Source organism: Centruroides vittatus, unplaced genomic scaffold, assembly GCF_030686945.1.
Source record: "Centruroides vittatus isolate TY-2023 unplaced genomic scaffold, ASM3068694v2 contig_7, whole genome shotgun sequence".
Lineage (NCBI taxonomy): Eukaryota > Metazoa > Arthropoda > Arachnida > Scorpiones > Buthidae > Centruroides > Centruroides vittatus.
This window is the reverse complement of record NW_027122442.1, coordinates 236,146-263,925: the sequence shown is the minus strand read 5'-3', so window position 1 is coordinate 263,925 and position 27,780 is coordinate 236,146. Positions and strand designations below refer to the sequence as shown.

General features: G+C 30.2%; 2 protein-coding genes across 2 annotated transcripts; one reads left to right on the top strand and one right to left on the bottom strand.

The window, feature by feature from the left end:
- Positions 1-961: 961 nt before the first annotated feature.
- LOC136980446 (putative leucine-rich repeat-containing protein DDB_G0290503) lies at positions 962-27,016 on the bottom strand. The gene is made up of 3 exons (XM_067276552.1): positions 26,678-27,016; positions 6,759-7,624; positions 962-1,979 (listed from the first exon to the last, which is right to left on the bottom strand). Exons 2-3 carry the CDS (start codon positions 7,615-7,617, stop codon positions 1,417-1,419), a joined length of 1,422 nt encoding a protein of 473 aa, XP_067132653.1. The 5' UTR covers positions 7,618-7,624; positions 26,678-27,016; the 3' UTR covers positions 962-1,416.
- LOC136980397 (uncharacterized) lies at positions 10,679-16,230 on the top strand. Its single transcript, XM_067276503.1, has 2 exons — positions 10,679-10,714; positions 14,683-16,230. Exons 1-2 carry the CDS (start codon positions 10,679-10,681, stop codon positions 16,228-16,230), a joined length of 1,584 nt encoding a protein of 527 aa, XP_067132604.1.
- Positions 27,017-27,780: the final 764 nt, after the last annotated feature.

Below are 27,780 nucleotides of genomic sequence, written 5' to 3'. Positions count from 1 at the left end.
ATAAAAATACATTCGAGTATTTTTTCATTACAAAGCCATATCTTCAAGAATGTTGACAGAATACAATAAAAGATATCTTTCCTTATCAACACTGTTGAATTTATGCATGCATTTGTAATAAAAAATTAATCAGAATATTTGCAAATACACTAATCTAATCTGATTCAATTTAAGTTTTTCAAAAGATAAACTTCCTTCAAATGTAGTGTTGATATTAGTAATTACAATGATTTTAACATGTAATTTTCATTTTTCAAGTTAAGAAATTTATGAAATTATCATTAATTGAAATATGTTTCACAGATTTATTATATTCCATTAATATTTACAAGTACATGTAACGTGGATTTTGACATTAATACAGGGAACAGGAGTATATGATATTAATGTAAAAAGTAGCCTGTTAAGATAAAATATTAGTTTATATATTATTTTAAAATAAGATTGCTTTCTTAAGTTTTTGTCCCAAATTTACTTACATATGAATTAACAGTATTTTTAAAACAGCTTATTAATAATGAAAAGGTTTTGTGTAAATATAAAAATATCAAAATTTTTGGAGCAGTTACATATTCTAAAATATGTAACTGTTGCCATGTAGCTGAAGATGACTTCAAGAAAGAAGAAATATTTTTTGGTTGCCTTAAATTATCAGTGTACTTGTAAGTTTTGATATGTTTGTGGATAAACATAAAAATCTATTGATTTATATATTATTGTTTTGGAAGAAACATAAAATGGAAAGCAATGATATATTGCTACTTGATAAAATAGAAAGTTCTCTCTTATATTTAATCCAGATACTAAAAATTATGTTCTTATCATTTTTTGAACACATCAATAGACAATTTGTTTATGGGAAAAACAAATTACCATCATAAACAATAATATGAAGTAGGAATTGCTCTCTATATATTTGTTAATATGTTAAGAGAAAACTATTGTTATAATAATTAAAATATTATTAGTAAAGCATACTTTTTTATTTGGTAACGGGGACTGAGTACAACACGACCTTAAAACTCTCTTGTTGTAAAGGCAAAAAATTATCTTTGTTAGAATTGTCATCATTCATAATTTATTGCACTTGTTTGCAGAAATTCTAACAATTTGTAAACATTTGAAACAAGTTACATCATTTTTCAATCATTTGAAAAAAATAGGATATAAAATTTAAAGACTATTCAAGTTTTGCATAATCATATCTTGAAATTTGAGAGAACAATTTCAATTCATGTGTTCATTATTTTCATTGATTACAATACATTGTATTAACATACTGTAATAATTATAACAAAACCATCATCATCATAAAACTATACTGAAATCATTGAATTATGTTAAATACAAGACAACATATGAGAATATTTTCTTTTTTTACATAAAATTTGTTTTTACAAATACTCGTGCATCTGTTTAAATAACTTCAAAATTATCTAAAATTGAATTATTCTCAATTTCAAAATGAGACACAACATGCATTTCAAAATCCTGCTGAGAGACAGTTTTTGGAAAAACTGCCTGACACATAGGACAGATACGATCGTCATCATTCAGTACATTTGTTTCCCGATCTTCACTTAAAACTGGATGGGTTTTGCTGTTATTTTCCGTCAACAATTTGTCTTGCATATAAGTCTGCATTGGTATTGTATTCTCTACTGATAAATTATCCTCCTTGGATTTAGAAGTATTAAGGATTTTTTGTTCTGTTCTGATGGCATCTGTAATAATACCCATAGGGTTTATAGATGAAGTTTTTAATTTTTCATTAAAACTTAGCTTGCTCTGAGAATTTTGTAATAATTGTCCAGTGTTGTATAATTGCTGAGTGAAATAGGCTCTAAAACTTTCATCAGACGGTCTTGTGAACTGGAATTTTCTTTCGATATTTGATATTGTTTCGGAATCAAATTTATCATTTACATCATAGATCTTTGCAATATTTCTTTGACTCATATATGGAATAGGTGAATTACCTAAAGAAAAAAAAAACAGTAAGATTAAATGTAAAATGTTTTTAAAATGAAATAGATATACATTAAACAAACATAGAACAAACTTAAATTCTAACTCAAGAAATTGATTACAAATATTCCTTAAAGTTATCAAAAATTAAAATTTACTTAATGCAATGCAGTTATGGTTTATATGACTATACAAAAGAAACAGAATTGAATAAAATGAATAAGAGCATAGGCCTTATGTTCATTTTATTTTAAATGGTCTACTTCACTGAGGTGGTCTACTTCAACTATGGTATTAGGTTGAAAATGTTATGATTTATTAAATACTAGCAGATAAGCCTGGTGTTGCTTGGACAAAAAGTAACAATGGCAAAGATTAAGATTATTACATTATAGCCAATCCTACCCGTTTTCACAGAATGCAAGAATTAGGTCCCCTGTTTCCAGACTAATTAGAGAATTTTTAGATGGGTCTAAAAATATGTTCGATTTCTCACAAAAACACATCTGCACCTGTAAATCTTGCACATCGCTTACTCTTAACACTTTCATTGTTGGAGGAAGTGTTAACAACCTCTCCCCTGGGGGGGGGAATTTCGAAAAATCCCTTCTTAGTGTACATTCTCGTGACATACCCTAACTGTGTACCAGATTTCAATGTTCAACTCCTAACTGTTTGAGCTCTGCACTTATTATTATTATTATTATCATCATCAACCCATCTCGATTATATATACCGTATATCTCGGCAGATAAGATGACCTTCAGATAAGACAAGGTATAAATTTTCGTCAAAGTTTTATAGTTTTAACTTATCTATATTAACTTATAGATAAGTTATATAACTTATAGTTTTAACTTTTATAGTTTTATCTGTCCTATAAGATGACCCCAAACTATCGACAGTCTATGAATTTAGTTGAGATCAGTGATCATCATCTGAATAAAAATACTGTATAGTGTATACGGAATTATGTCCTATTTGTAATTTTTCAAATGAACAAATTTATTTTCTTGCATCTGGCAGCACTGCCTTGCGATTGTTGCAAATATTCTCACTGATTTGGCATTCAGGTAATGACCTTGACTATTCACAAAAACGTCGTATGGGCTATTCTATTTTGTGCACATACCCGACTCTCTACTAGTAAATAATTACGGTTTGTCCGTTTTTTTTATAATGGTTTTAATTTATATAAATTTCAATCTAATTTTCTGTATCTGTCCTATAAGATGACCCCAGATTTTGGGGACCTTTTTTTATGATTCAACTATCATCTTATCTGCCAAGATATATGATATATAGATACTGCTGGAGTTACAAGGTACACTGTTTCTTTTGTTTATAGTCATAAGTAAAATCTAACAGTAGAAATAAAGTTTTGAAATACACTTTCATAATGCTACAGGGTGGCAGGATCAGAGTTGGAAGCAATTTTGAGTAAAGTTGGAGTTGGTAGGAGTATACCAACTCTTAACTTTGATACAAAATCTTAAGAAAGTTCTATTTTCATACCATATAATATTCTTTTACTTGTTACTCTTACATGCATAATTTTCTGCTGTAACCAATAATTAATTTTTGTTATTGTAATATCACTGAATATGAGAAAAAAATGTTATAAAAGTACAATAAACATTACACTTATAATCTATATTTAAGTGTAAGTCTAAAACATAACCTGATGATTCAAAAAGTGGTAATGAAATGGTTTATGTATCATTTATCATTATTAATACACATTGAGTTTCGATGAAGGAGTTGAAATTAATTTAAAAATTGAGGAGCTGAAATCAGGAGTCAGGTTTTGTCCACTCCACAGACTTGAATGCTGTTAGCAATAATAAGTCAATTATTGTATTATAAAAGAAAGTTATTTTAATCTTCATAAACATTTGCATAGAATAAGGAAAAAATTTGAATACTAAACAAGAAATTAAAAACTTCTCATTAGTACCTTGTGTATTAAAATTGCATGACTTATAACCATCCTCAAGACAACAATACAGGAAGAAAGCGCCCCATTAAAATACACAAGGCACACGTCAACAAAAGAAATAATATATACAGTATATATTTTAAGATATTTCTTTTCTAGATATTTTGAGAAATTATCATTCATTGTATAGCAAATATTTTTTCTCATGGCATCTGTAAATTTTTGATACAAATTTCATTTCATTTTAATAAAATCAATCCAATAAAGAAAGCGTTAATTATAAATACACCGCACTAACCTTATAATGCTTTGCAGTTATTTTAGAATGTAACGCAAACATTTTCAGTCCATCCTAGGAACTCCTTCAAGTAGAGTTCTAGAAAAAAACCTTTTCTGGTTTGATTAGCATTCCATTCAGTTTCTGATGCATTCTAATTTTGAATGCTTCTATTTTCAAATTTCCTTTTTAAAATTTTAAATTCCTAACAATGTGCACCTGTGTCAGCTGTTATAATGCCAGGTCATACATAGCCTGCCACGTCTTAGAGAGTTGCTTTTCATCCTTAAAATGATCAAAAGGCCCTAGCATTCTGCTTTAAAAATTTCTAATTCCTCCAAATTCCTAAATTGGTTTATATGATGAGTTTGTTGGTTCATGGTCGCTTGTAATTCAGGTGTAATGCCATTTTCAATGGAATATATAGCTAAGGTGTTTTTCTTTTTTTCAATATCAGTTTTATGTTCACGGAGGCATTGTTTGAACGATCTTGTATATCCAGTATATACAAGGTCTCTATTAAATCTGTTATCTTTAAGTGGAATTTTATACACTCCTGGTGCTCTTTTGATGTCTGCCCTATCCTTTTCATTCCTTAGCATGCCAAATGCATCTGGCTTATGTCTGTAGACTATTTTTGAATTAGTGTAAGTCCCAATTTCTTGTTATAGGGACATATGTGCTCATATGTTATAGTAATGTGGTAGGGAGACGCATCTCACTGCAGACTATTTTCTGGAGTCCTATTCAATTGTAACACAAACTGAAAACATTTGCAGTTATTTTGGAACACAAAGCATTATAAGGTTAGTGCAGTGTATTCATTTCATTTTATTTTAATTATAAAAAAACTTTCTCTTAATTTTTATTTGCATAAAATGACTTTGTTACATTGATTTTTTTATGTACTTCTGAAAGGATACAAAATATACTCGGATGTAAATACAAAGATATACTTTTAAGAAGCAGAATGAAACTTAATCTGCAGAATAATTCAACGTAAAAAGGGTTAAGAAATATTTTATTTCTCTGCGAGTGCTTTCGACACTTACGAATGTCGTCTTTAGGCACAAATACGAATTGAAAAATATTTCTTAACGCTTTTTTATGTTGTTATTCTCCTTGTGTATGTACATTTGTCAGTGTGAAGTCCACCCTACATATTTACGTTATGTTACAAGAAACTTAAACTGAATAAATGTTTTTGGAACTTTACATTCCAGTTTCAGATCAACAGATATATAAAAATGCAAACTGCAGTTTGAAGTCAGTTAAAAAAAAGGTGTAGATCTGAAACTGAAATTTTAGATTCTGAAATGAAATAAATTTCATTCTGGCTTCTAAAAAGTATTAAATTAGATAGAAATCAAAACACTAAGTGAAAATAGAGCTGTTACAGTTTGTAATTATAGTCAAACCTCAGTTTTCGAATGATTCGCTTTTCGAACAAATTAGCTCGTGAACAGAATTTCGACAAATGCACCAGTTGCCAAACAAGCTACTTGGCAAGAGCCAACCACAGATTAGAGAGACAAAGATGGTCAACTCTGTATACTTCCTATGTTAAAGAAAGTCAATGGCCCAACCAATCAATGACAGCACTACTGATTTAGAAGTTAGTGGTACTGAGATCGCTTCATGTCATTAGAGGTCACAACATGAATCATCAATGACATTGCTATTTAAATTAGATTTCAATGTGCACGCGGGAAGAATAATAATTCCATTTTTTTGGTACATGCCATAGATAAATTTAAATCAAATTAATTAATAAAACCATGTTAATTGACATTCATGTAATATAAACGGCATCCAAAAATGTTTAATGGTGCTTAAGTCAAATTAAATAACAAAAATTTTGTTACTAAATATAATATTCTTTATTATTTCTCATTAGTACACAATTGGTGTTCAGCATTATATTTAGCAGCATTAATTAAATGCAAGAATTTTTAATAAACATCTTTTATAAAGGTAATGGTAAAAAAATTTGTTTTGGTTTTAGAACAAACTTTTAGAAAATAATTATGTTTGAAAACTGAGGTTTGACTGTATTAGCTTGTAACTATTGATACAAAAATCAATTTTAATTTAATTTACTATTTATTTCATTTATATTGATATATTTAGACATTTTGTATAAGACATCAGAGCATTAAACATATATTTTTTTTCTGGATTTTTTAATTTAATATATCTAAATTGCTTTATACATGCCTTATATAAAAATAAATTTATGGTCACAATTGTCTTTTATAAGCAAAGTTTATTAGTCAGATTGTACTATTAGATGATAGATTCTTATTCATTTTTGTGAATTCTAATATTTTTGTATGATTTCCATGTATTTATATAAAATATATTATATATATTAAAATTAACATGACATATATAAGTAAACGACAATATATACAGATTTGTGTCAAAATAGAATGTTTTAATCATAAAATGATGTGACAAAGTTTAGTAATAATTGGCTTTCCTGAAATTGAATACAACTTCAAATTTTAAAATTAACATTTATATTGTAAAAACATTTGAATTTTATAAAATGATTATATCTAAATTTCTTACTTGATTTTGTAAAATCCAAAATTTTCTGCAACAATTTTCGAACAGTTCTGTTCTGTTCCAAAGCACATTTTTTAATATTCCTTAACTGTTTCTGCTGTTCGAGTATAATCTTCTCAGCTTCATTTTCAGCCAAAATTGTCTTATCTAGTAATTCATTTTCTGATAGAGCTTTATTTTCAATTTCTCCACAAGATTCACAGATTTCACTACCTAAAGATTCTAGTGATAATCTTTTCCCCAATTCTTCCAAATCTTTCATTTCTGTTTTCATTTGAGCAAACAGTTTTTGTGATATTTCTTCCCAGCTTTCTGAAACATTTTCTTTGGAATCAGAAATATTTTTCTTGGATTTACAGACTGACAAAATTTCGGATCTTAGTGGTGTGCTTGAGAATGGTGCTATGGATTTTTCACTTTGAAATAACCATGGATAAGTATGAAAAGGTATATTTGATGCTCCAATTGGAGACTGAATATTATATCTAGCCTCACTCATAGATAACATTTCCATTTTTAATTTTTGATTTTCTAAGTTTAAATTTGTTTTCTCTTGAACTAGTGCAGCATTTCTTTCCGATATCATTAATAACTTAGATTTGATTTCTTTATTATAGTTTTCCATCTTTAATCTTTCTTCTTTAAGACTGTATATTTCTTGCTTTAAACTTATAACAGTATTTGACAACTCCTCTTTACATTTTTTTAAATTATCGATTTCTTTATCCTTTTGTTTTAATTTGTCAATAATTGAATTAGACAACACAGAATCATTTTCTCTTGTACTTAATTCTCCTAGGCACGCTGTGGACAAAGAGATATCTTTGTGGATATCTTGGTAACATGATTTATGGAATGCCATTATTTACCTGTTAAAAACAATAATAGATTAATTGCATAAAGTTTGTAGAATAATATTAATAAAAAATATAAAATGAATTAACAAATATGACAATTAGGTGGCATTTAAAAATTTAAATATGGCATAAAAAAAATCTCTTTTTGAAATTATCAATGTCAATGTCAAATCCAAACAATCTCTATATAGAAATTAAGACCAACTAAGGAACTGGCAATAGCCACCAATGCCACCCCAGTGTTAACAAAAGTGGGAAGGAAATAAACTTGATCCATAGTATAACAAGTAAGCCAGATAGGCTTTTGGTACTTTTGATCTGTCCAAGTTACTCGTAACTACATCATCATTCAGTAGTATCTGTACCAGACACCAAACATACTTTGTCAATTAGTACTGAAAATATTATAGAAATGTGACATGCTTATGAAAATATTTTTTTCACACCTTGACCAAAACTTATTACAATATTTTGGTTTTTAATAAAAAACTAGAGAAAATTTCCAGTTTTTATGCAAAAATCTCAAGTGTTTACACAGAGTCAAATTTAAATGAGGATTTTTTAAACACAGACTTCTGATAGACATTTGACTTCTCTGGCTGAACAACTAATCACAACAAAAGTTATCATGGTGATGGTGACATATATACAAAGTCATCATCTGAGAACTTTATAAATTATAAAGTTATAAAAAGCTACCCTAACATTCTCATTCAGATAAAATTATTGTCTTAAAACAATTAATCTATGTTTTATTTTCTTCATTTTAGATTATATTGCAAAAAACAACAAAAAAGATGAAACATAAGATGAGCAATTATTTATTGTGATAACATCACAATGCCAGGCTGCAATTTTTAATCATATATTTTAAATTAAATAAATTAAGATTACGTTCTCCACCTCAAATTAGTACTGTAGTGTCATACTTCTCGTGATAACAACAGAGTCATGCTGGTCATCTATGTAACTCCATTCATGGGAAAATTTTTAGTTCTAGACCAGAAGTTTGCATATTGTTGATTGAAGTCTCCTACCCCTAACTTTCCATATCTGGTCTCAACTTTCATCTATCTAATACTGTTCTCAAGATTAAGGAAAGACAGACAGCGACAGAGGAAATTTATGGGTCTACAATTTTTTCAAATTGCTGCCAAAAAAAAATTGAAAATTTCATGTGAAATTTTTTTACATCATTTATAGAATAGAAGAACTTTGCAGTTTTAAAGTAACTACATTTTCAACTTTCACCAGAAATGCCAGAGATAAATTCACTTTGCTTTAAGGAAACCTGCTTTGTTGAATTCATGCATTCAAAATGGAATTCAGTTACAGATGCTTAATTTTATTTATTTTATTTGCAACTCTTTTAAATTCTGATTTAAAAACCTGACTGTGTAGCAAACACATGTTCTTACAAATAAAGGAATCAATAATCTTTTAAATGTTTCACATGCAGTAGGAAACAAAATTGTTTCAGAAATGCATTTTATTATACATGCAACGATTGCTGATTTTTGTGTGTTCTTTTGAAACTCCACTTGAAAAATTTGTCACATTGTTGAATAAACTGATAAAAAAAATATCTGTTAGCTTGGTAAGCCCTGTGCTGCCATTGCTTAATTTTTCATAGTCTTTAAATGTACACTCATTGCCATGAAAATTATCACATCAAGGAATTGTTGTACACAGTGCGGCAATTATATTCCGGGACTGGATCTATAAAAATGAAACAAAACAATTTTATTCAAATCCTTTTATTAAATTATTCAAAATACTCTCCTCCTGCTTCAATACACTTTTTACAGCGATTCAATAGTGATTCAAATGCCTGCTCAAGCTCAATTTTCGGTATTGCCTCTAATATGCGCGTAGACTTTCTTTGGATGGTTTCAATATCATTAAAAATGCATCCTTTCAACTTCATTTTCATTTTTGGAAATAAAGAGAAGTCACATGGTGCTAAATCGGGGGAATACGGTGAATGATTCAACACACAGACTTGATTTCGTGCCAAAAATTGACGAACAATCAATGATGTGTGACTCGGTGCACTATCGTGTAACAAACACCAGTCATCAGAATTGCGATATTCTGGTCGAATTCGACGAATTCTTCTCATTAATCGTTGTAAAACTCCCAAGTAGAAAGCAACAGTAACTGTTTGACCCTGTGGGACGAACTCACGGTGGATGATGCCTTTGCTATCGAAGAAAACAATGAACATCGTCTTGATTTTTGATGGAACTTTTCGTGTTTTCTTGGCTTGAAGTGATGATTTTGACTTCCATTCGGCACTTTGACGTTTTGTTTGTGGGTCATATTGAAAACACCAGGTCTCGTCACCAGTAACAATTGATTTGAGGAAGGTTGAGCTGTTATTCGCTGCTCGTACAATCTCTCTGGAATGTTCTAGTCTCATCAATTTTTGCTCTTGGGTTAGTGTGTGCGGAACAAATTTAGCACAGACTTTTGTTTTGCCCAAATCTTCTTTAAGAATTTGTCGTATTGTCTCTTTGTTAATGTTTAATGCCTGTTCCATCATTCTCAGTGTCGCAATGCGATCGTTGGATACAAATTCTTGCACTTTTTGAATCGAATCTGCTGTTCGAATTGTTATTGGCCTTCCCACACGTTTGTCGTTATCCAGTGATTGTCTGCCTTCCAAAAATTGCTTGTGCCACTCAAAAGTCTTTGACTGTGATAAACACTCACTTCCATACACTTTTTGCATCATTTTGAACATTTCTGTGGCACTTGTGCCAAGTTTAGCGTAAAATTTAATAACAGCACGTTGTTCCATTATTGTTTTCCGACATGTAACAAAATAAACTGATAAACAAAATATCAAAAACAATGATAAATGTCAACCGATTTAAATAAAAGTTTTAGGTTATGTTCATATATGTCCAAACTTCATATGACATAAAATTTAAACAGATGTTGCTACTGGTTGCTGAGATATAGCTTCAGTCCCGGAATTTAATTGCCGCACTGTGTATTGCTGCAAAACTTGAAATGCAGATAAGTCTCAGCAGATATGGAAATGATTAAAGTTATAGCACGATGGCTCATTATGTAATGCCAGCAGTGCACATTAAAGTGTGTCCTCCTTGGTCTTTTCCAACAGGACAATGCTTGACCACACATAACAAGGATGTCTCAGGACTGCCTCAACCACATTGCCACACTTTCCTTGCCTGCCCAGTCCCCTGATTTGTCACTGATCAAACATGTCTGGGATCACCTGGGATGCCAAGTTGGATAGCCTTAGACTTTGACCGAACTAAAGGACAGCTTGCAGCAACTGTGGACTGCAGGTGCCATATGATGCCAGAGACACCATATGGCACCTGTGTGCCACTATGCCTGCTCATATTGCATTGTGTATTCATGCTAGAGGTGACTCAACAGAGTACTAGAACCTCCTTTCATTTGTAGTTTTTCTAGCAATAAATGATCCTTTTGCTTTCATTTTGTAATCACTTATTCTACAATTCGAATTTAATCCTTGTTGGTTAATGTAGAATGTTTTTTTTTAAAATTATATCTATAGAATGTTTCTTTACTTTTAAATGATTTATAAATAGAACAGCTTGTAACCTGAAGAGGGCCACTAAAGATGAATGAAAACATTTATATTTTTGAATAAAGTAGCTGGATTAAGTACAAAAGGTGTCATTCTGTATGTATATATATTAAAGAGTTCCAATTTAGTATGTAACTTAATCACTCACTTAAAACATCATTACACTCATACATGTACAATTTTGTTCAATTCCAACAACTTCTTGGTGTGCTAATTTTTATGGAAATTTTATGCATGGTATTTTTAAATCATGTAGTATATTGATAATTTAAGGACATACCATACAGAAACATATTTTATGTAGTAATGAAACAGCAATTAGAAAGCCACAGTCACACAATCATTAAATTAGAACTTTCTTGCTAGCTCTACCAAATGAATGAATAAGCTTTTTTCAACTAAAAAGACCATAATACTGAGAATGGGACATATTTTATATGCCACTCTGAAAATCCCTATCACCTCCTTTTGGGAAAGGTAAGGGGAAGTCTCCCTCTCATTTGAAAACATGAATTTTAGCACAATTATAAAGTTAATGAAATCATATTACCAAGATCTGTCTGAAAAAATTTATCACAAATGATATTCCTAAAAAAGAAAAGGGTTCTTTTGAAATTTTATTCAAATCTTGTTGTCCTGTAAGAAGATTATAATATATAATTTTAATCTACTTGAAAGTAAAAATGTTGGCATTTAATTTACAGTGTGGAAATCATAACTCTTCAGTGATTCAAAAAAGAAATAAAAGTGAATCTTCCACTAAAACAAAACAAAATGCTATCCAAGTTATACCTGAAAAAAGCATAATTTTTATGCAGATTTATAGTAATATGAATTTAAAATTAACTTACTGTAAATCAGCATATAAAAATTATGCTATATAAGGATATTAAAAATAAATCTTAAAAAGAATAATACATATATGGTATATTTTTTAAAGATTTATTTTTAATAAAATATCACTTTAAAATATCAATAATACCAAATTACAGATTACAATTCATAAATTCCTTGCTTCATATATAATACATATAAAAAATAATTATTAAAACACCTGTGTGTACACTGAATTCAATATTCTCATTACTACTTTCCACATAACAAAAATTCCAATTGCAATAAACTGTTTTATAATATTTTAATAAAAAGATGAAAGCTTCCTTTATTATCAATCAAATTTTATAATCACTAATTATTAAAATATTAATTACTGATCACCAACAACTAAGACAAACTGTAAACAAAATCAGTTACATATATTTATATCTCAGTTGTTTTTTACTATGTGTCATTATCAAGCGAAACAATATTTCTCTAATTTTCAGCTTTAATAGAAAATTATTAAAATTAACTCTATATAAAAATATTAAAATAATAATAAATACAGTTCTTCTAGGAGTTAATTTCTTGAAGAAAGGCTATATTTTATTATTTAATTACAAAAATTATATAATATATATTACATAAACTGTTATTGAGAATTACCTTTTTAAAGTTAAACCTGATAAGCTTAATTATAAATTTTAGTCAACATTATTGTGTTTTATTAATTATAATAAAGTAAATCAAAAAAGAATGAAATCTTACAAATCCATTAATTTAATATAAAGCTAATTATCAATTATCCTATACTTAAACTTTCTACTATGAGATACGGTTTTATTTATTTATTATATCACAAATAGAAAATGTCCAAGGGCAAATGATTTCCACTCCCCAAACCAACCCATATCCCAAACACGAACAAATAAAAATTTCAAACAATATTTAAGAATTATAAAGCATTATGTACTTGTACAAAACTTTTTATATCACGAATGATCAAGATAAACCATATGTTCAATATTAATCATACTATGAATATGATAAAAGAATGAACAAATAGGTATGCAATTAGCATGAACAATAAAGAATGAACAAATAGGTATTAGAAATTAGCATAAAATATAAAACATAAAATGCTTTTGAATGAAATAGCATGACCAGAGATGTTTTTATTCTTTTGCTGCCCATAAGCATATACAATTTTGCCTTATTTTCCTTATATTAAATGTAAATTATTAACTTCTGTATATGAATTTTCACTGAATGAGATACATTAAATTGGTTTAATATTTATACAAATACAAGATAGGAGGGAATAGGATATAAAATTATTGATAATTTTTAATAGTAAAAAAATCAGCTAATTTCATTTAACGAATATTATAATATATACAACATATAATATAAACAAACATACTGGTAATCTACAATAAAGTTCTATCAACATTTAAAAAATTTTTTAACATAAAAATAATAATTTAAATTTCAAATAAATAAATTTTACTCATTAAGGATTGATTAGCTTTCTTCAACTATTTCATGAGCAATTTCATCAATGATTAACTGAATATCTAATTTTTTCAGTTTCAGCTTTTAATCATAATATGGCTAATGTGATGATTTTTCATCATATTAGAGTGAAGCAGCTTGTTTACTTTTTTAAAGATGAAAAAATGTTCATATTGTAAAATCATATATCAACATTAGGATAAGTAATGTGCAAATCTTCATTCGATAAGCATTCTGGCTTGATTTCCACATTGAGAATTTCAAGATGAGATTTAAGATGTATGATCTCATTTTTAAATATTGATTACCACTCAGCCTTTTCCTTCCGTCACCCATTATCTTCTTTCACAATTAATATGATTAATCAGCACTAACACTGTATTGACACTTTTGGATGATAAAAAATGTTATAACAATAATAACAGTAAAAGTGCTCAGCAAGTAAACCACTATAATACAACACCTTAATTTTGCTGAGAATTAGATATTTTAATCACAAACGCTTTCAACCTGATTAACAGGCCATCTTCAGGTCTAAAAAACGATAATGGAACAGAAACGTTCCATGCATAGAATATAAATATTTAAATCAAAATTTTAGAACAAAAATTTAAAAAATATACAATAGAGACGGAATAAAATATAAAATTAAAATATACAAGAGAATAAATAAAAATAAACTAAAAAATATAATATACATAATAAATCTTCCCATAACTGATTCTAGCATGAGTTTTCAGTGAATTTTTTAATCATGTATTTCCACGCCGACGACAGGCTCTCAGCATCTCTCGCATTCAAACACCCTTCCCGTAGCTTACTCCTATATATTTCAATCTTCTCCGCTGTCATTGATAAAGTGGGGGAAGATACTGGTTTTATAATCGTTGCCTCGTCCCATTTTACTATCGAACCTTGGACTTGCGACATTTGTGACAAAACCGTGGTATTGGATCCTTTTTTTACGTTATACCGATGTTCTTTTAGCCTTACCCCTAAGCTCCTGTTGGTGACACCGATGTAGTCTTTCTTAACATCTAGCTGGATGTTTTCATAAGGAGCTTTATAGACCCCTGGTTTCTCCTCCGTCTTTATTCTATCCTTATCATTTCTCAATATCTTATATAAATTTGGGGCTCTTTTTAAGATCATTCTTGCTTGTTTCTTATTAGCCACTTCTTTCATAATATTCTTTCTCGCGGCTGTTTTGCCTTTTCTGAAGAAATGTCACAACCCAAATTCAGGAGCTCCAAGATTGTTTGCGTTTGCTAAGACGCACAAAACTGGAAATGAATTAAGACCAGTAGTAGAGAAATGTAGGGGGCCCACCTTTATCTTAGAAAAAAGGCTACATGAATATTTATCCTCACAGATAGAAGACGATGGACTGGTGGCAAAAGATCCTCTTGTCGTAGTGAAAGAAATGCAAAATATTTCTTTAATGGAGGACGAAGTTGCGACCATTTTAGATTATGAAAGTATGTATCCTTCAGTAAGGATTGAGTCATGTGTGAAGGCATTATTGGATTTCATGTGCAACAACAACCCTCAGTTGCTTAGTTACACCCAAGACATAGAAGAACTCGCTAGCCTGGTATGTTATCAATCTTGTTTTACGTTTTGTGGTCGAATTTACAGGCAGAAAAGAGGGGTTCCGATGGGAAGTCCCCTCTCTGGAATTCTTTGCGAGTTAGTAGTTAGAAGGTTGGAAAGAGAAGCTCTACAAAATTTTAAGGAAGATATCATACATTTCGTCAGATATGTGGATGACGTTTTTATATTATGGAGAAACGGTGGCAGGATACATGAATTTTTGAATAAAATCAATAATAACAAAGATGGTCTTAGATTAAAGTTAGAGCAAAAAAGTTCCGTGAGTGTGCACTTCTTAGACATTAATATAAAGTTCATGGGAGATCATTTGTCCACAAGCGTATATGTTAAACCTACTCACACCCCGCTATATATACCAGCACAGTCCATGGATCCATATCGATATAAAATGGCTGCGTTTCAATCTTTGATAAGAAGAGCCTATTTGTATTGTGATAGAATCGGTGACAGAAATAAAGAAATTGAAAGAATATTGCAAGTAGCTCAGACCCTAGGCTACAAGAAAAGCACCATAGTAGGATTACTCAAAAAATATGAAAAGAACAATGAGAAACAAGGATTAAATACGGCTCACAATAGACGCTTGAAGTTTACGTATAACAGTAATTTGAGCAGTATTATGAAAGAAGTGGCTAATAAGAAACAAGCAAGAATGATTTTAAAAAGAGCCCCAAATTTATATAAGATATTGAGAAATGATAAGGATAGAATAAAGACGGAGGAGAAACCAGGGGTCTATAAAGCTCCTTATGAAAACATCCAGCTAGATGTTAAGAAAGACTACATCGGTGTCACCAACAGGAGCTTAGGGGTAAGGCTAAAAGAACATCGGTATAACGTAAAAAAAGGATCCAATACCACGGTTTTGTCACAAATGTCGCAAGTCCAAGGTTCGATAGTAAAATGGGACGAGGCAACGATTATAAAACCAGTATCTTCCCCCACTTTATCAATGACAGCGGAGAAGATTGAAATATATAGGAGTAAGCTACGGGAAGGGTGTTTGAATGCGAGAGATGCTGAGAGCCTGTCGTCGGCGTGGAAATACATGATTAAAAAATTCACTGAAAACTCATGCTAGAATCAGTTATGGGAAGATTTATTATGTATATTATATTTTTTAGTTTATTTTTATTTATTCTCTTGTATATTTTAATTTTATATTTTATTCCGTCTCTATTGTATATTTTTTAAATTTTTGTTCTAAAATTTTGATTTAAATATTTATATTCTATACATGGAACGTTTCTGTTCCATTATCGTTTTTTAGACCTGAAGATGGCCTGTTAATCAGGTTGAAAGCGTTTGTGATTAAAATATCTAATTCTCAGCAAAATTAAGGTGTTGTATTATAGTAGTTATAACAATAATTTTGACCAAAAACAAAATAAGTTAGTGACACTGCAATTTATGGTGTTTGTTTTAGCACAATAAATCTTACATTTAATTTTTGAAAGATTTATTAGATTTATAAAATTAATTATTTATATTATAAAGGAAATAATGTTGAATTTCTTCATATAAATATCATTTACAATAAATATAAAGAAAGTTTTTATTATTTTTATTGTACTGTTTATTGTGTAATTGATTTTATGATTATTAACAATACTATAACATCTTATTTGTATGGGTGCTGTATTGATATTGCTATCTTCTAATCACTTTAATCCTATTATTAGATTGATTTTTCTCACACCAAACTTGTTAGCAATACTATAACAATTGTGTTAAGATATATGAAATACTTTTTTCATCTTTGAGATGCATAAATACCTTAAGGATTTATGTACAAAAATGAAGCATTTCACATTTCATATATACTTTGATTACACATAAGATAAAAAAGAAGCACTCTTAGTTATAGCAATTTTTTTTCTTTTTATACTGAATATTTGCAAGGAGTCGTGTGAAAAATAGTACTTTTTAAATGTAAAATTGAGGGATAGCACTGCATATTCCCAAAATCACCACTTGGTGATATTTTTATTAAAGTGGCATAAATCCCTAGTCCTTTTATTTTGATGTTCAGCGTGAAATTGAATCACAAAGCATGCTTCAGGAAAAACAGCAGAATGTTGAGCTCCTCTGTGATGGGCATCCCTCACCTGCACACCTATTGATATCATGATGTCACGTGACACGTTTTCTTTCCTTTAATCTTTTTTCAGTGAACTAAAGCATAAAAATTTTGATATGACAGAACATGTGAAATACCATTTAAACATTGTGATCAAATATGTTATTTGGAATTATTCATTGAAAAATTATTCCTATTTCTAAGTGGTAGTTTAAAATGTTAATTTTGTTTCCAGATGCCAAATTGATAAGGCTACCAACCCTTACATTAATTTGTAAGCAAAACTAGTGGTGATATATAATTTAAAGTATCGAAAAAAATTTAAAACTGGCAAAATGATTAACGGTTTTTTAAATTTTCCAGAATGACCCCTGAAAATGTATCTCATAGTATCATAATTTGCTTCCATAGGCACTTCACTTGTGTACTTTTCCTATGCATAAAAACATCTCTATGTATGACAAAATCACCATAGAGTGCCACAATATATTGCTAAAGCTTTAACTATTTTGTCTATATGGTATTTAAATGATAATTTGTTATCAAATATCGCTCCAAGATCATTAATGAACTGTACATATTTTATATCTATATTATAAAGTTTAAAAAATTTATACAAGACTTAGCCAAATAACAATAGAAATAACTATTTGTTAGAAATTTATTCAATTTCTGAATGATTTTAAGATTTGTTTAATTTTTCTATCCAATTCACTACGCTCTTTTTATACAATTTTCAAAACAAATAATTTTTTTATCCTCTAAAATTAATAAATATTTCATTAATGTATGATTTTCCTTATCATCAATGCTACATTTCATAGTCATAATTTTACTATATCATATTTCCTTTTCTTTACAAATACAGTAGAGAGTCGTTAATCCGAATCAATTGGGGACTGGGGTTGTTCAGATTAGTAATTTGTTCGGATAACCGATTATGTACGAAAAAATATATTAACCTGTCCGATGTTCAAATTTTTCTCTGTTGCGTGTCGCTTCGTGTTGAATTTTCGTCAATTTTAAGCCTAACGAAAATTTTTATAATAATAATAATCGAGGCTATTGTATCGTTAAAAATTATTTCTTTATTAATAAACTCCTAAAAATACCGGGTTGTAAACAAATCTTCAACACAAACCTGATAACCGGTGCAAGTCTAATTAATTTTCTACGGCAAACATTTTCAGATTCCACTCTGGGTTCATTCTCAAGCCTATGAGCAAATGGAAATTTATAAGGCCTTCCAATCATCCCAGCCGATAAATGCAAAGGACAAGGTGAAGTTATCGCTAGCAAGGCAGGCCCTACTGCAAAAAGCGTAGACAGAATAAAGGAAAGGAAAGATGCTGCTGGTCTTTATATTGAAGGGTTCTACAGAAGCTAATGGAACAATTTTGAATTTTCGAATGGCATGCGATTGGGAGTATTTAATTTGTCAAACACCGATTGGAAGAGAATTTAGGCTTGAGAATGGACCCAGAGTGGAGTCCGAAAATGTTTGCCATAGAAAATTAATTAGACTTGCACCAGTTATCAGGTTTGTGTTGAAGATTTATTTCTTTATTTTGTACAAACAAAATAAATATATTGAAGAATATAAAAACATGAAAATTATACTTTAGAAGTAAATCTAGTATCAAAAACGTTCGATTCAGCACAACACAGTCGACTGAAAATCGTTCGGATAACCAGTGATTTGGATAAACGACTCTCTACTATAACCATATATGCATTTTGATTAAAACCTCTTCAGTATGGCTTTTGCAGTAACAGGAAAAAAAAGAAAAGAAAATAAGATCACTTGTTCATCTCATAGCTAAAAGATAGCAGATGATTTTATAAGCTTTACAACCATGTATCAGTTAATGTCCATGATATATTCTGTGATATAGGACGTTATGCTATTTGAACATTTGTAAATACCATAAATTTTGTTGTTGTTGTTTTGTAAATACCATATCATATATATGTATACTTAGCAAAGCTAAAATCCCCACAAAAGGTATTTGAACACAATGTAAGAAAATAAAATTGTTTAGTTTTAGCTCATTTTATGAGAAAATAAAAATTATGTTTTATTCGTTGGGTTATTAAGTGTTTATCACTTTAATTTAAAATGAATAAATAAACCAAACCATTTTTCCCCCAAAATTTGTTTTTACTTAAGGCAGTATTAGAAAAAGCTTTTGAACAGGAAGTGGAAAAAATATTTAAACAATAATAATAAAAGAATCACATAAAATAATAGAAGTTACTATTTTGTTGGTCTTCCCCTTCATCTTATTACAGCTTTTATACATCTTGGCATTGTCAAAATTAATTCATTGCAGGTTTCTGAAGTTCTTTTACTCTAGCTAACTTTAATGGCTTCTTTAAGTTCATCTTTATTAATTGGTGCTTTTTCATCAAGCAGCATTTTCAATAGAATTTAAATCTGGACTTTCTGCAGGCCACAATAATGTTTTAATGCCCTTAGAATATTTTTATTTCTTTGGCTTGATGGCATTATTATCTTGAGAAACATCAGCAGCATCATCAGAGTGACATTTGATTGTTCAAATCAGGAATGATTCTAAAATTTCCTCATACATTTATATTTAAAGAGCAATCACATCACAGGTCATATATTAACACACTGATATCCTTTATTCTATATCTCTTTTTTTCTCCAAAATGCACATTTTGGACTTAGAGTCCCTCTTCAGTTGGAATAAATAATCTTAGTACATAACAAATGTCAGTAAATGATGTACATATTTCAACAATTAAAACATTTTTTAAAAACATCACATCAAATAATCTAAAACAAGATATTTTAAATTGCTTAATGTGATTCTAGGCTTGTGGCATAATTTGTAAATGCATATGCAAGCAAAGACAGTTGATTCATGCTATGATATGCCTCATTGCCAACGAAATAAAAGTTTTGTGCTGCCAATGAAACAACATGGAAAAAGACATGAAAACTAACTCCTTGCCAAAAAGGTCATTCGGTACTATGAAAATATATCAGGATGCAGCAAGAAGAAAACTGTTGCCCATTTTATGGAACAAGGTATGAGAAATAGCACTTTGTATGCCATTTTGCAAAAGTATACAGAAATGGGACAAGACAATCACAATCAACTTCCTGGTCACCCTGTCTCTTAATCCACTCTGAAAGTTGTGAATCAAGTCAGGAACTGTTGTGGTGTTCGTAATGAGAGATACACGATCCCGCGAGCGAAATGGTACAAAATAAATCTTAATACAAAGTAGTTTTATTCTCTCTGAACAGGTTCTTCACATAGGATCCAAACTTTACAACTTCCAAAATTTAATATATACAGGCATTAAATGTTTGTCCTCGAAAACAGTTATCTTGCACACACGCGACAATCTGACGAGGACCGTATTCACTTACACTAACTTATACTAACTTAAAACTAAAAAAAATGGAAGAATAGAAGAAATAAAGAAAGATAAGGAAAGTAGTAGAAATACCCGGGTTTCTTAGTGATATGTCTTTTGGTGGGAAACAACTTCAGACCTCCCTCTTTTTTTTCGTTTGTAGCCCTTTTCCTTGTAGACCTTTCGTCTATAATCTTTTTCTTTCGTTCGGACTGAGTCATCTTTCCTTGATGATCTCTCTCTGCCCTTTATCATCTTAGATCACCTTTCTCCCTTTCTGGAGCACTGACTTTTTCACCTCCTCACTCTTCGGGATTTCAACCCAGAATGGCACTCTTTCTGTCCGTTTTGCTTCAGGGCCTCACTCCCTCTTTTGTTCTTACTATCAAGGGAAAGATAATCCTCCCCCAAGGACAAAAGAGTTAGACAAAGAAAGTTCTAGGAAGAGTTAGACAAAAGAAAGTTCTAGAAAGAGTTAGACAAAGAAACAAAAAAAATCTAAGACTAATTCAATATAAAATATACAGAATATACAATATCATGGCTGACGGCCACACTGTATCACTGGGCACCATAAACTTCCATCAAAATGCATCATCAAAGTTGTTATTGCCAAAGACAACTTTACATGATACCAAAGTTAAGATGCTGGGGATCAAGGGACATAAGAAGCAAACTGCACTGAAATATATAAAGGACAAAGCAGAAAGGGCAAAAAGAGGCTTCAGGGAAGTTTATGAGAAAGTCTGAAGAAGCATCTCATTATTGACAACAAGACTTATTTCCCATTTTACCCTGAAAACACCCAAGGAAAAAAAATATTACTATGATATGAATCCTCAGGATATTGCCTACGAGGAAAAAATCCAGACTAAGGAAAAATTCTACAAAAAAATACCTCATTTGGCAGGCCATGGATGCCTCGGGAACATTTCAGATGCTTTTGTTTGTGAAGGTACCATCACTGCTTAGGTTTATCTGGAGGAATGTCTGAAAAAACAATGCTTTCCATTGATAAGCACTATTCCAAAAGTGATGTCAACTTCTGGCAATATTTAGCTACGTCATGAGAATTGTAACTGTCTTCCCGGCAGCAAAGGTGTTGAATACATATCTAACAAGGACAACTCTCCAAAGGTCCCACAAGCATGCAGCATTGAGTGCTTATATGAAATGCAAAGAAATGTATCACAAATGAAAAGTTCCTGCCAAAAACATCTGCCAGATTTTAGAATTTATCAGCCAAAAAGTTGTGTCCACCTCTGGAAAGTTTCTGATGAATCATGCTTACAAAAACATTCATTCAATTGCATATTATAGCATCAGTGCCAGCAAATACTATTACTACTTAAATTTATCTTTGTATACTAAGTACATTTATCAATTAACAGGACTTTATTATACTGGAAAATTATGGATGCAGACAACTAGTCTTACTGATCAGAAACAATATTTTTTATTTTATTTCACCAGGTGAAATAAATAAAAAATATTGTTTCTGATCAGTAAGACTAGTTGTCTGCATCCATAATTTTCCAGTATAATAAAGTCCTGTTAATTGATAAATGTACTTAGTATACAAAGATAAATTTAAGCTATAATAAAGGACACAAAGGCATAATAATTGAAACTATTACTACTTCATCACAATATTTGTTATTAGATAAAGAACAGCTGTAAGAATTGTTCTTTATCAGATACACAAGTATGAGTTGTAAAACTTAGTCCATTACTTTCTGTCCACCTCTTAATTTGTTTTCTCACATCATTACTAAATTCTTTGGTTGGGGCCATTGTTTAAGCAAAGACAGGTAAAATATACCAGTGTTCACTTACAAAATGATGCATTCTTAAAGTTAATGGTTTCTTCCATTCAAATTTGAATGCTCAAATTTGTAAATTTAGAAGTGTTCAAATACTAATGTGAACAGCGATAAGGAAAGACAAAAGCAAAGTTTTTTTAAATCTTTGTATGTTGTAATTATATTTTATATTTACTAAATGTAATTAACGCCGGCCACATACTTTTTATTAATTTTTTACTTTAAAAGTGTAATATTATGAATGTGGCAATAACACCAGATGACGCTGTTACCTGATTTTACATTTGTTCTGCGGTGGCTGTAGCCTCAAAGGAAAGGTCGTCTCCGAGATTATGTGAATCGTCTAAGGACTGCCGATGGAGTGAACGGCGATAAGGAAAGACAAAAGCAAAGATTTTTTAAATCTTTGTATGTCGTAATTATATTTTATATTTACTAAATGTAATTAACGCCGGCCACGTACTTTTTATTAATTTTTTACTTGTTCAAATACTTTTTTCCATTTCCTGTACATTCAAAAACATTTTTTCCAATACTGCCTTATGTAAAAAATTTTTCTGAGGGCAAATGGTTTGGTTTATTTATTCATTTAAAATTAATGTGATAAACACTTAATAACCCAATGAATAAAATGTATATTTTTGTTTTGAACAATGCATTTTTATTTTCTTGTAAAATGAGCTCGAACTAAACAACTTTATTTTCCTATATCATGCTCAAATAAGTTTTTGCCTAGGGTTGTAATATTGGATACTATAATCTTCCTGTATTGACTAAATAGCCAAGATACTGTACATTTGAAGTATATTAATTAAACTGTTTATTATGTAATTATTCCTGTGTCATAATTTTGTTTTATTTGACATATTATACTTATTTTATATCTGGAAAAATTTGAAAACTTTTTGCAAGATTTTCTGGATCATAATGAAAAAATTTCCATATAAACATACTTCCTTTCCAGGTTACAGCAGTTTGAAAAGTACTCTGTACAGTTGTACTTCACATGTATTGCCATTAACTCAGCCATACATAAAATGACTATCCACCATTTCTGTACCAGTTAGAATAATGGTTCATTGTATTAAAAACATTTAAAATATCATATAAAAACAAACATCAAAACTGTAGCTTGCTATTAATTTGTATTACATAAAAATTTTTAATTACAGGTAACTTTTAAAATTGCTATAATTTCAAAAGGAAGCATTCTTGGACCTAGGAAGGAATTTTTCACTTTTATAACTGATAGAACATGCTTTTAATGTTGGTAAGACCTTTCAAATTGTATTAGTTTTTTAAATGTCATGTGTCAAAAAACAATTATTTAATCAAATCAAGTTACTTAAAATTGATATTTTCCATAAAATTTGTGCAAATGGGCTACAGAAGCTTAAGCCCTTCCTATCGATACAAAATAAAATTTAAAAGTATTTGTTCAAACTTCAAAATGGTTTAAAAAAAAAAAAACCATTTACAATGGCAAATATACTTTATTGGACCATCCACAATATAATCATTATACACATGTTAATAAGAGGTCCATATCAATTATTCTATATGTTTAATTTTTTACTTAGCTTCCTCCTTTGGTTTCTTTTGAATCCACTACTGCATATGATACATTGAAAACTAAAGTACAGTACCTGTTAAAATATATATCTCAATATACTTATGTAATTTATATCAGTGAACTTTGGATATTAAAACACCATTAAATATTTCACCACAAGACGAAATTATCCATTTGAAATCCACTATGGATAATTATATATATTGGGTTGAGTCATAAATAAGTTCCTTTAGCGAGTAAGTGTAAATGACTGTCAAATACTTGCCAGATGTTGTGTTGCTTCAACTGAGTTTTATTAGTGGCTATTAGCAAATAGTCTATAAATGTAAATTTTAACACTGAAATGTCAATAATGTATTATTTTTGAATTCATTTAAAATGGAACATTTGAAAGTGCATGTACGCCATATCATGTTGTGGGAGTTTAAACTCTGCAATAATGCTACAAGAAACAACAAAAAAAATTTGCAATGTCTATGGCAGTGGTGTAATTTCAGACAGAGCAGTTCGAAAGTGGTTTACAAAATTTCGTTCTGGTGATTTCTCCTTAAAAGATTAAGAAAGACCAGGCCGCTCCTCAGACTTTGACGATGACGTTTTAAAGGTCCTGATTGAGCAGAATCCACAGCAAACGACGAGGGAGTTAGCAGAGAAAATGCACACATCCCAATCAACCAACATTCGTCACCTCAAAAAACTAGGAAAAGTAAGCAAGCTGGGAGTTTGGGTTCCACGTAACCTCAGTGAACGGAATAAAGCTGACAGAAGGTCGATAGCTGCTACCTTGCTTTCTTGGCAAAAAAGGAATCTTTTTTGCCTAAAATTGTTACAAGAAATGAAAAGTGGATCACATACGAAAATGTTATTCGAAAAAGACAATGGGTTGACAAAAATTATCAGCCACAACCAGACTTTAAGCCCAGTGTGCATGGAAGGAAAATTTTGTTATGTAAATGGTGGGATTGTCGAGGAATTATCCATTTTGAGTTGTTGCCACGCAATGAAACTGTTACTGCAAATGTATACATACAACAGTTAGAGCAACTTCGGCTAAAACTTCATGAAAAGCGTCCCGTACTTGTTAACAGAAAAAAAATCACCTTATTGCATGACAATGCAAGGCCACACACAGCAAAGATTACACAAAAAAAAATTTTGAAGTTTGGCTTGTCTGTTTTGCCTCATCCACCATATTCACCGAACCTGGCACCAACAGATTTCCATCTTTTTCGGGCACTGCAGAATGCTTTACAAGGGCAATGCTTCCAAAATGATGACCAAGTTCAGGAGTTCATCCAGGAGTTTTTTTATTCAAAACCACCAGAATTTTATGCAAGGGGAATTGACAAGTTGCCCGAAAAATGGCAAGAAGTCATTAATAATGATGGTGAATATGTGTTAGATTAAAGTCTATTTTTGTACATTTTATTGGCAAATAAATTTCATTTTAGAAAACAGAACTTATTTATGACTCAACCTAATAGTTTTACTTTTGAATGCAAAAGCAATAATTCTGATTCTTATTCATCAGAATAAATATAATCCTAATGTAAAATAATTTCTAGTTTCCTGCTAATTATCTCAAACAATTGTAACAGTTACAACCGTAGACATTAAGATATGAATTTTCATTACTATGGATGTATTTATTAATACAAAATAAACGTCTTCTAACTATTAACACTGGAGTGAGTAATAAACAGTCACAAGCAAAACCTTTTGTCAGTGTTGTACTTGATACAAAAACCTACTAACATTTTCAGCCTCTACCAAGGCCTTCTTCAGGTGCTGAACTGACCGGAATCCCCCTTGGACCGTTAGAACGATGCTTCCCGTGTAATAAACATTATACGTATCACAAAGAATTTGAACGGAGTCAGGCAGGGTGAAATGTGATTTGTATAATGTTTATTTATACACGGAAAGCATCGTTCTAACGGTCCAAGGGGGATTCCGGTCAGTTCAGCACCTGAAGAAGGCCTTGGTGGAGGCCGAAAATGTTAGTAGGTTTTTGTATCAAGTACAACACTAGCAAAAGGTTTTGTTTGTGACTGTGTATTTCTTAATAAACTAAATGCAACTTTTAAGTATATAACAGTGGTGGACAAGCAAGAGTTCAGTGAGAGCCGAAATGTAGGTTTAGCAAAATGCATGGGAGCCGCAGTTCTGCACTGTCGTGGCGGATAGTATGGTAAGGCACACGATTTTATTATATAATATAAATATAATATAAAACAAATATTGAATTTTTTTAATAAACATATTTTCACAAAATTATAAAAATAAAATTGTAAAAATAATAATAAAAAACAGAAATTAGCACTTTCAGCAAGAGCCGCATTTGCCCATGTCTGGTATATAAAGTTACTTTTAGCTTATTCAATTTTATATTTATAGATAAGTGAAGCACCTAACAGTAACTTGTATAAAATATCTTAACAGTATATCTTTTATGTAAAAATGATGTATACTTTTATACACACAAATTATTATGATTTATGCATACTTTAGACAAAACATGGATTAGAATGAAGCAAACGGTCTTGCTTCAATTGACAAACCAAACTGACTTATAATTAATATATATATATATATGTTGATTTAATATTATTTAAAATGATTTATAATTACTGAAACATATACAAAAATACCAACTTACAATGCTTATTTACAACTTTGATGACTCATAAAAATTTCCCTATTTTGTCGTTTCAGATTACAATCGATCGCCAACACAATACATTTAACACGTTCAAATTATCATCCCCGTCTTTGTGTACGGCATTTCGTTTGTTTATTCTTTAATTAAATTCAATTGATTAAATCAATGATTCAAACGTAAACTTTTAATTATTAAACATCTGACATCTTTAAACGATGTAATGCTCAAAACTTCCTGCGCAGATTTCGGTTTCGTTATGTATACGGAAACAATATTTTTCTTCGTTTATTTTAAATTTTGTTGCGTTATGGATAAATAAAATTACTATTGTGCAATTAAAATAAAAAGTATCATAAGCAAAGAGTATGATTTTTTCTTATAGTTTCTACACCAGATGGCAAAGCATCCGCTTTACTTATCAATTTACAAACGGCCCATCGGCGCTGTTCGTCGCAGCGGCATAATTTAGAACTAAGATTTACCAGGGCTTACAAGACAATTTACGAACTTTTCGCTTTTCATGCTAATTTTAGCGATTTTTTTAAAAAAATATTTTCTAAATTTTGCATTTAGTTTTATTTTATTTAGCTCAATGTTTAGTTTTTCACAAAATTTTTTTAATAGCATTAAAGGGCATATATCAGGCATGGGCAAATGCGGCTCTTTTTGAGTTACATGCGGCTCTTGTTGAAAGTGCTATCCTTTCCAGCCTTACCATCAGGGCCGGATTTACCAATCCAGGGGCCCTGGGCACAAATTCGATGGAGGTCCCCTCTTTAAGAGTAGGCAAATTTCATGATTTAGAAAATTTACACAAAATACTATACTTTCAATTAGATTTGAACTAGAAAGTTGTAAATTTCATTTAAAAATAAGGTTATTGTAAACATACATATATTTTATTGTGTAAAACTAATTATTTTAATTTAACTGAAAAATACCTATGTGAAATTTTTTCCCGAAATTTTCCGATGTTTCATAGGTTTTTTCCCGGGTTTGGTTTTCTCTGCCTGTTGCCCTCATGATTAGGCCATACTAGGCTGTCGCGGTAATAGTAAACTGAAAAACATAAACTGAAACAAAACATAAACTTGAAAAAA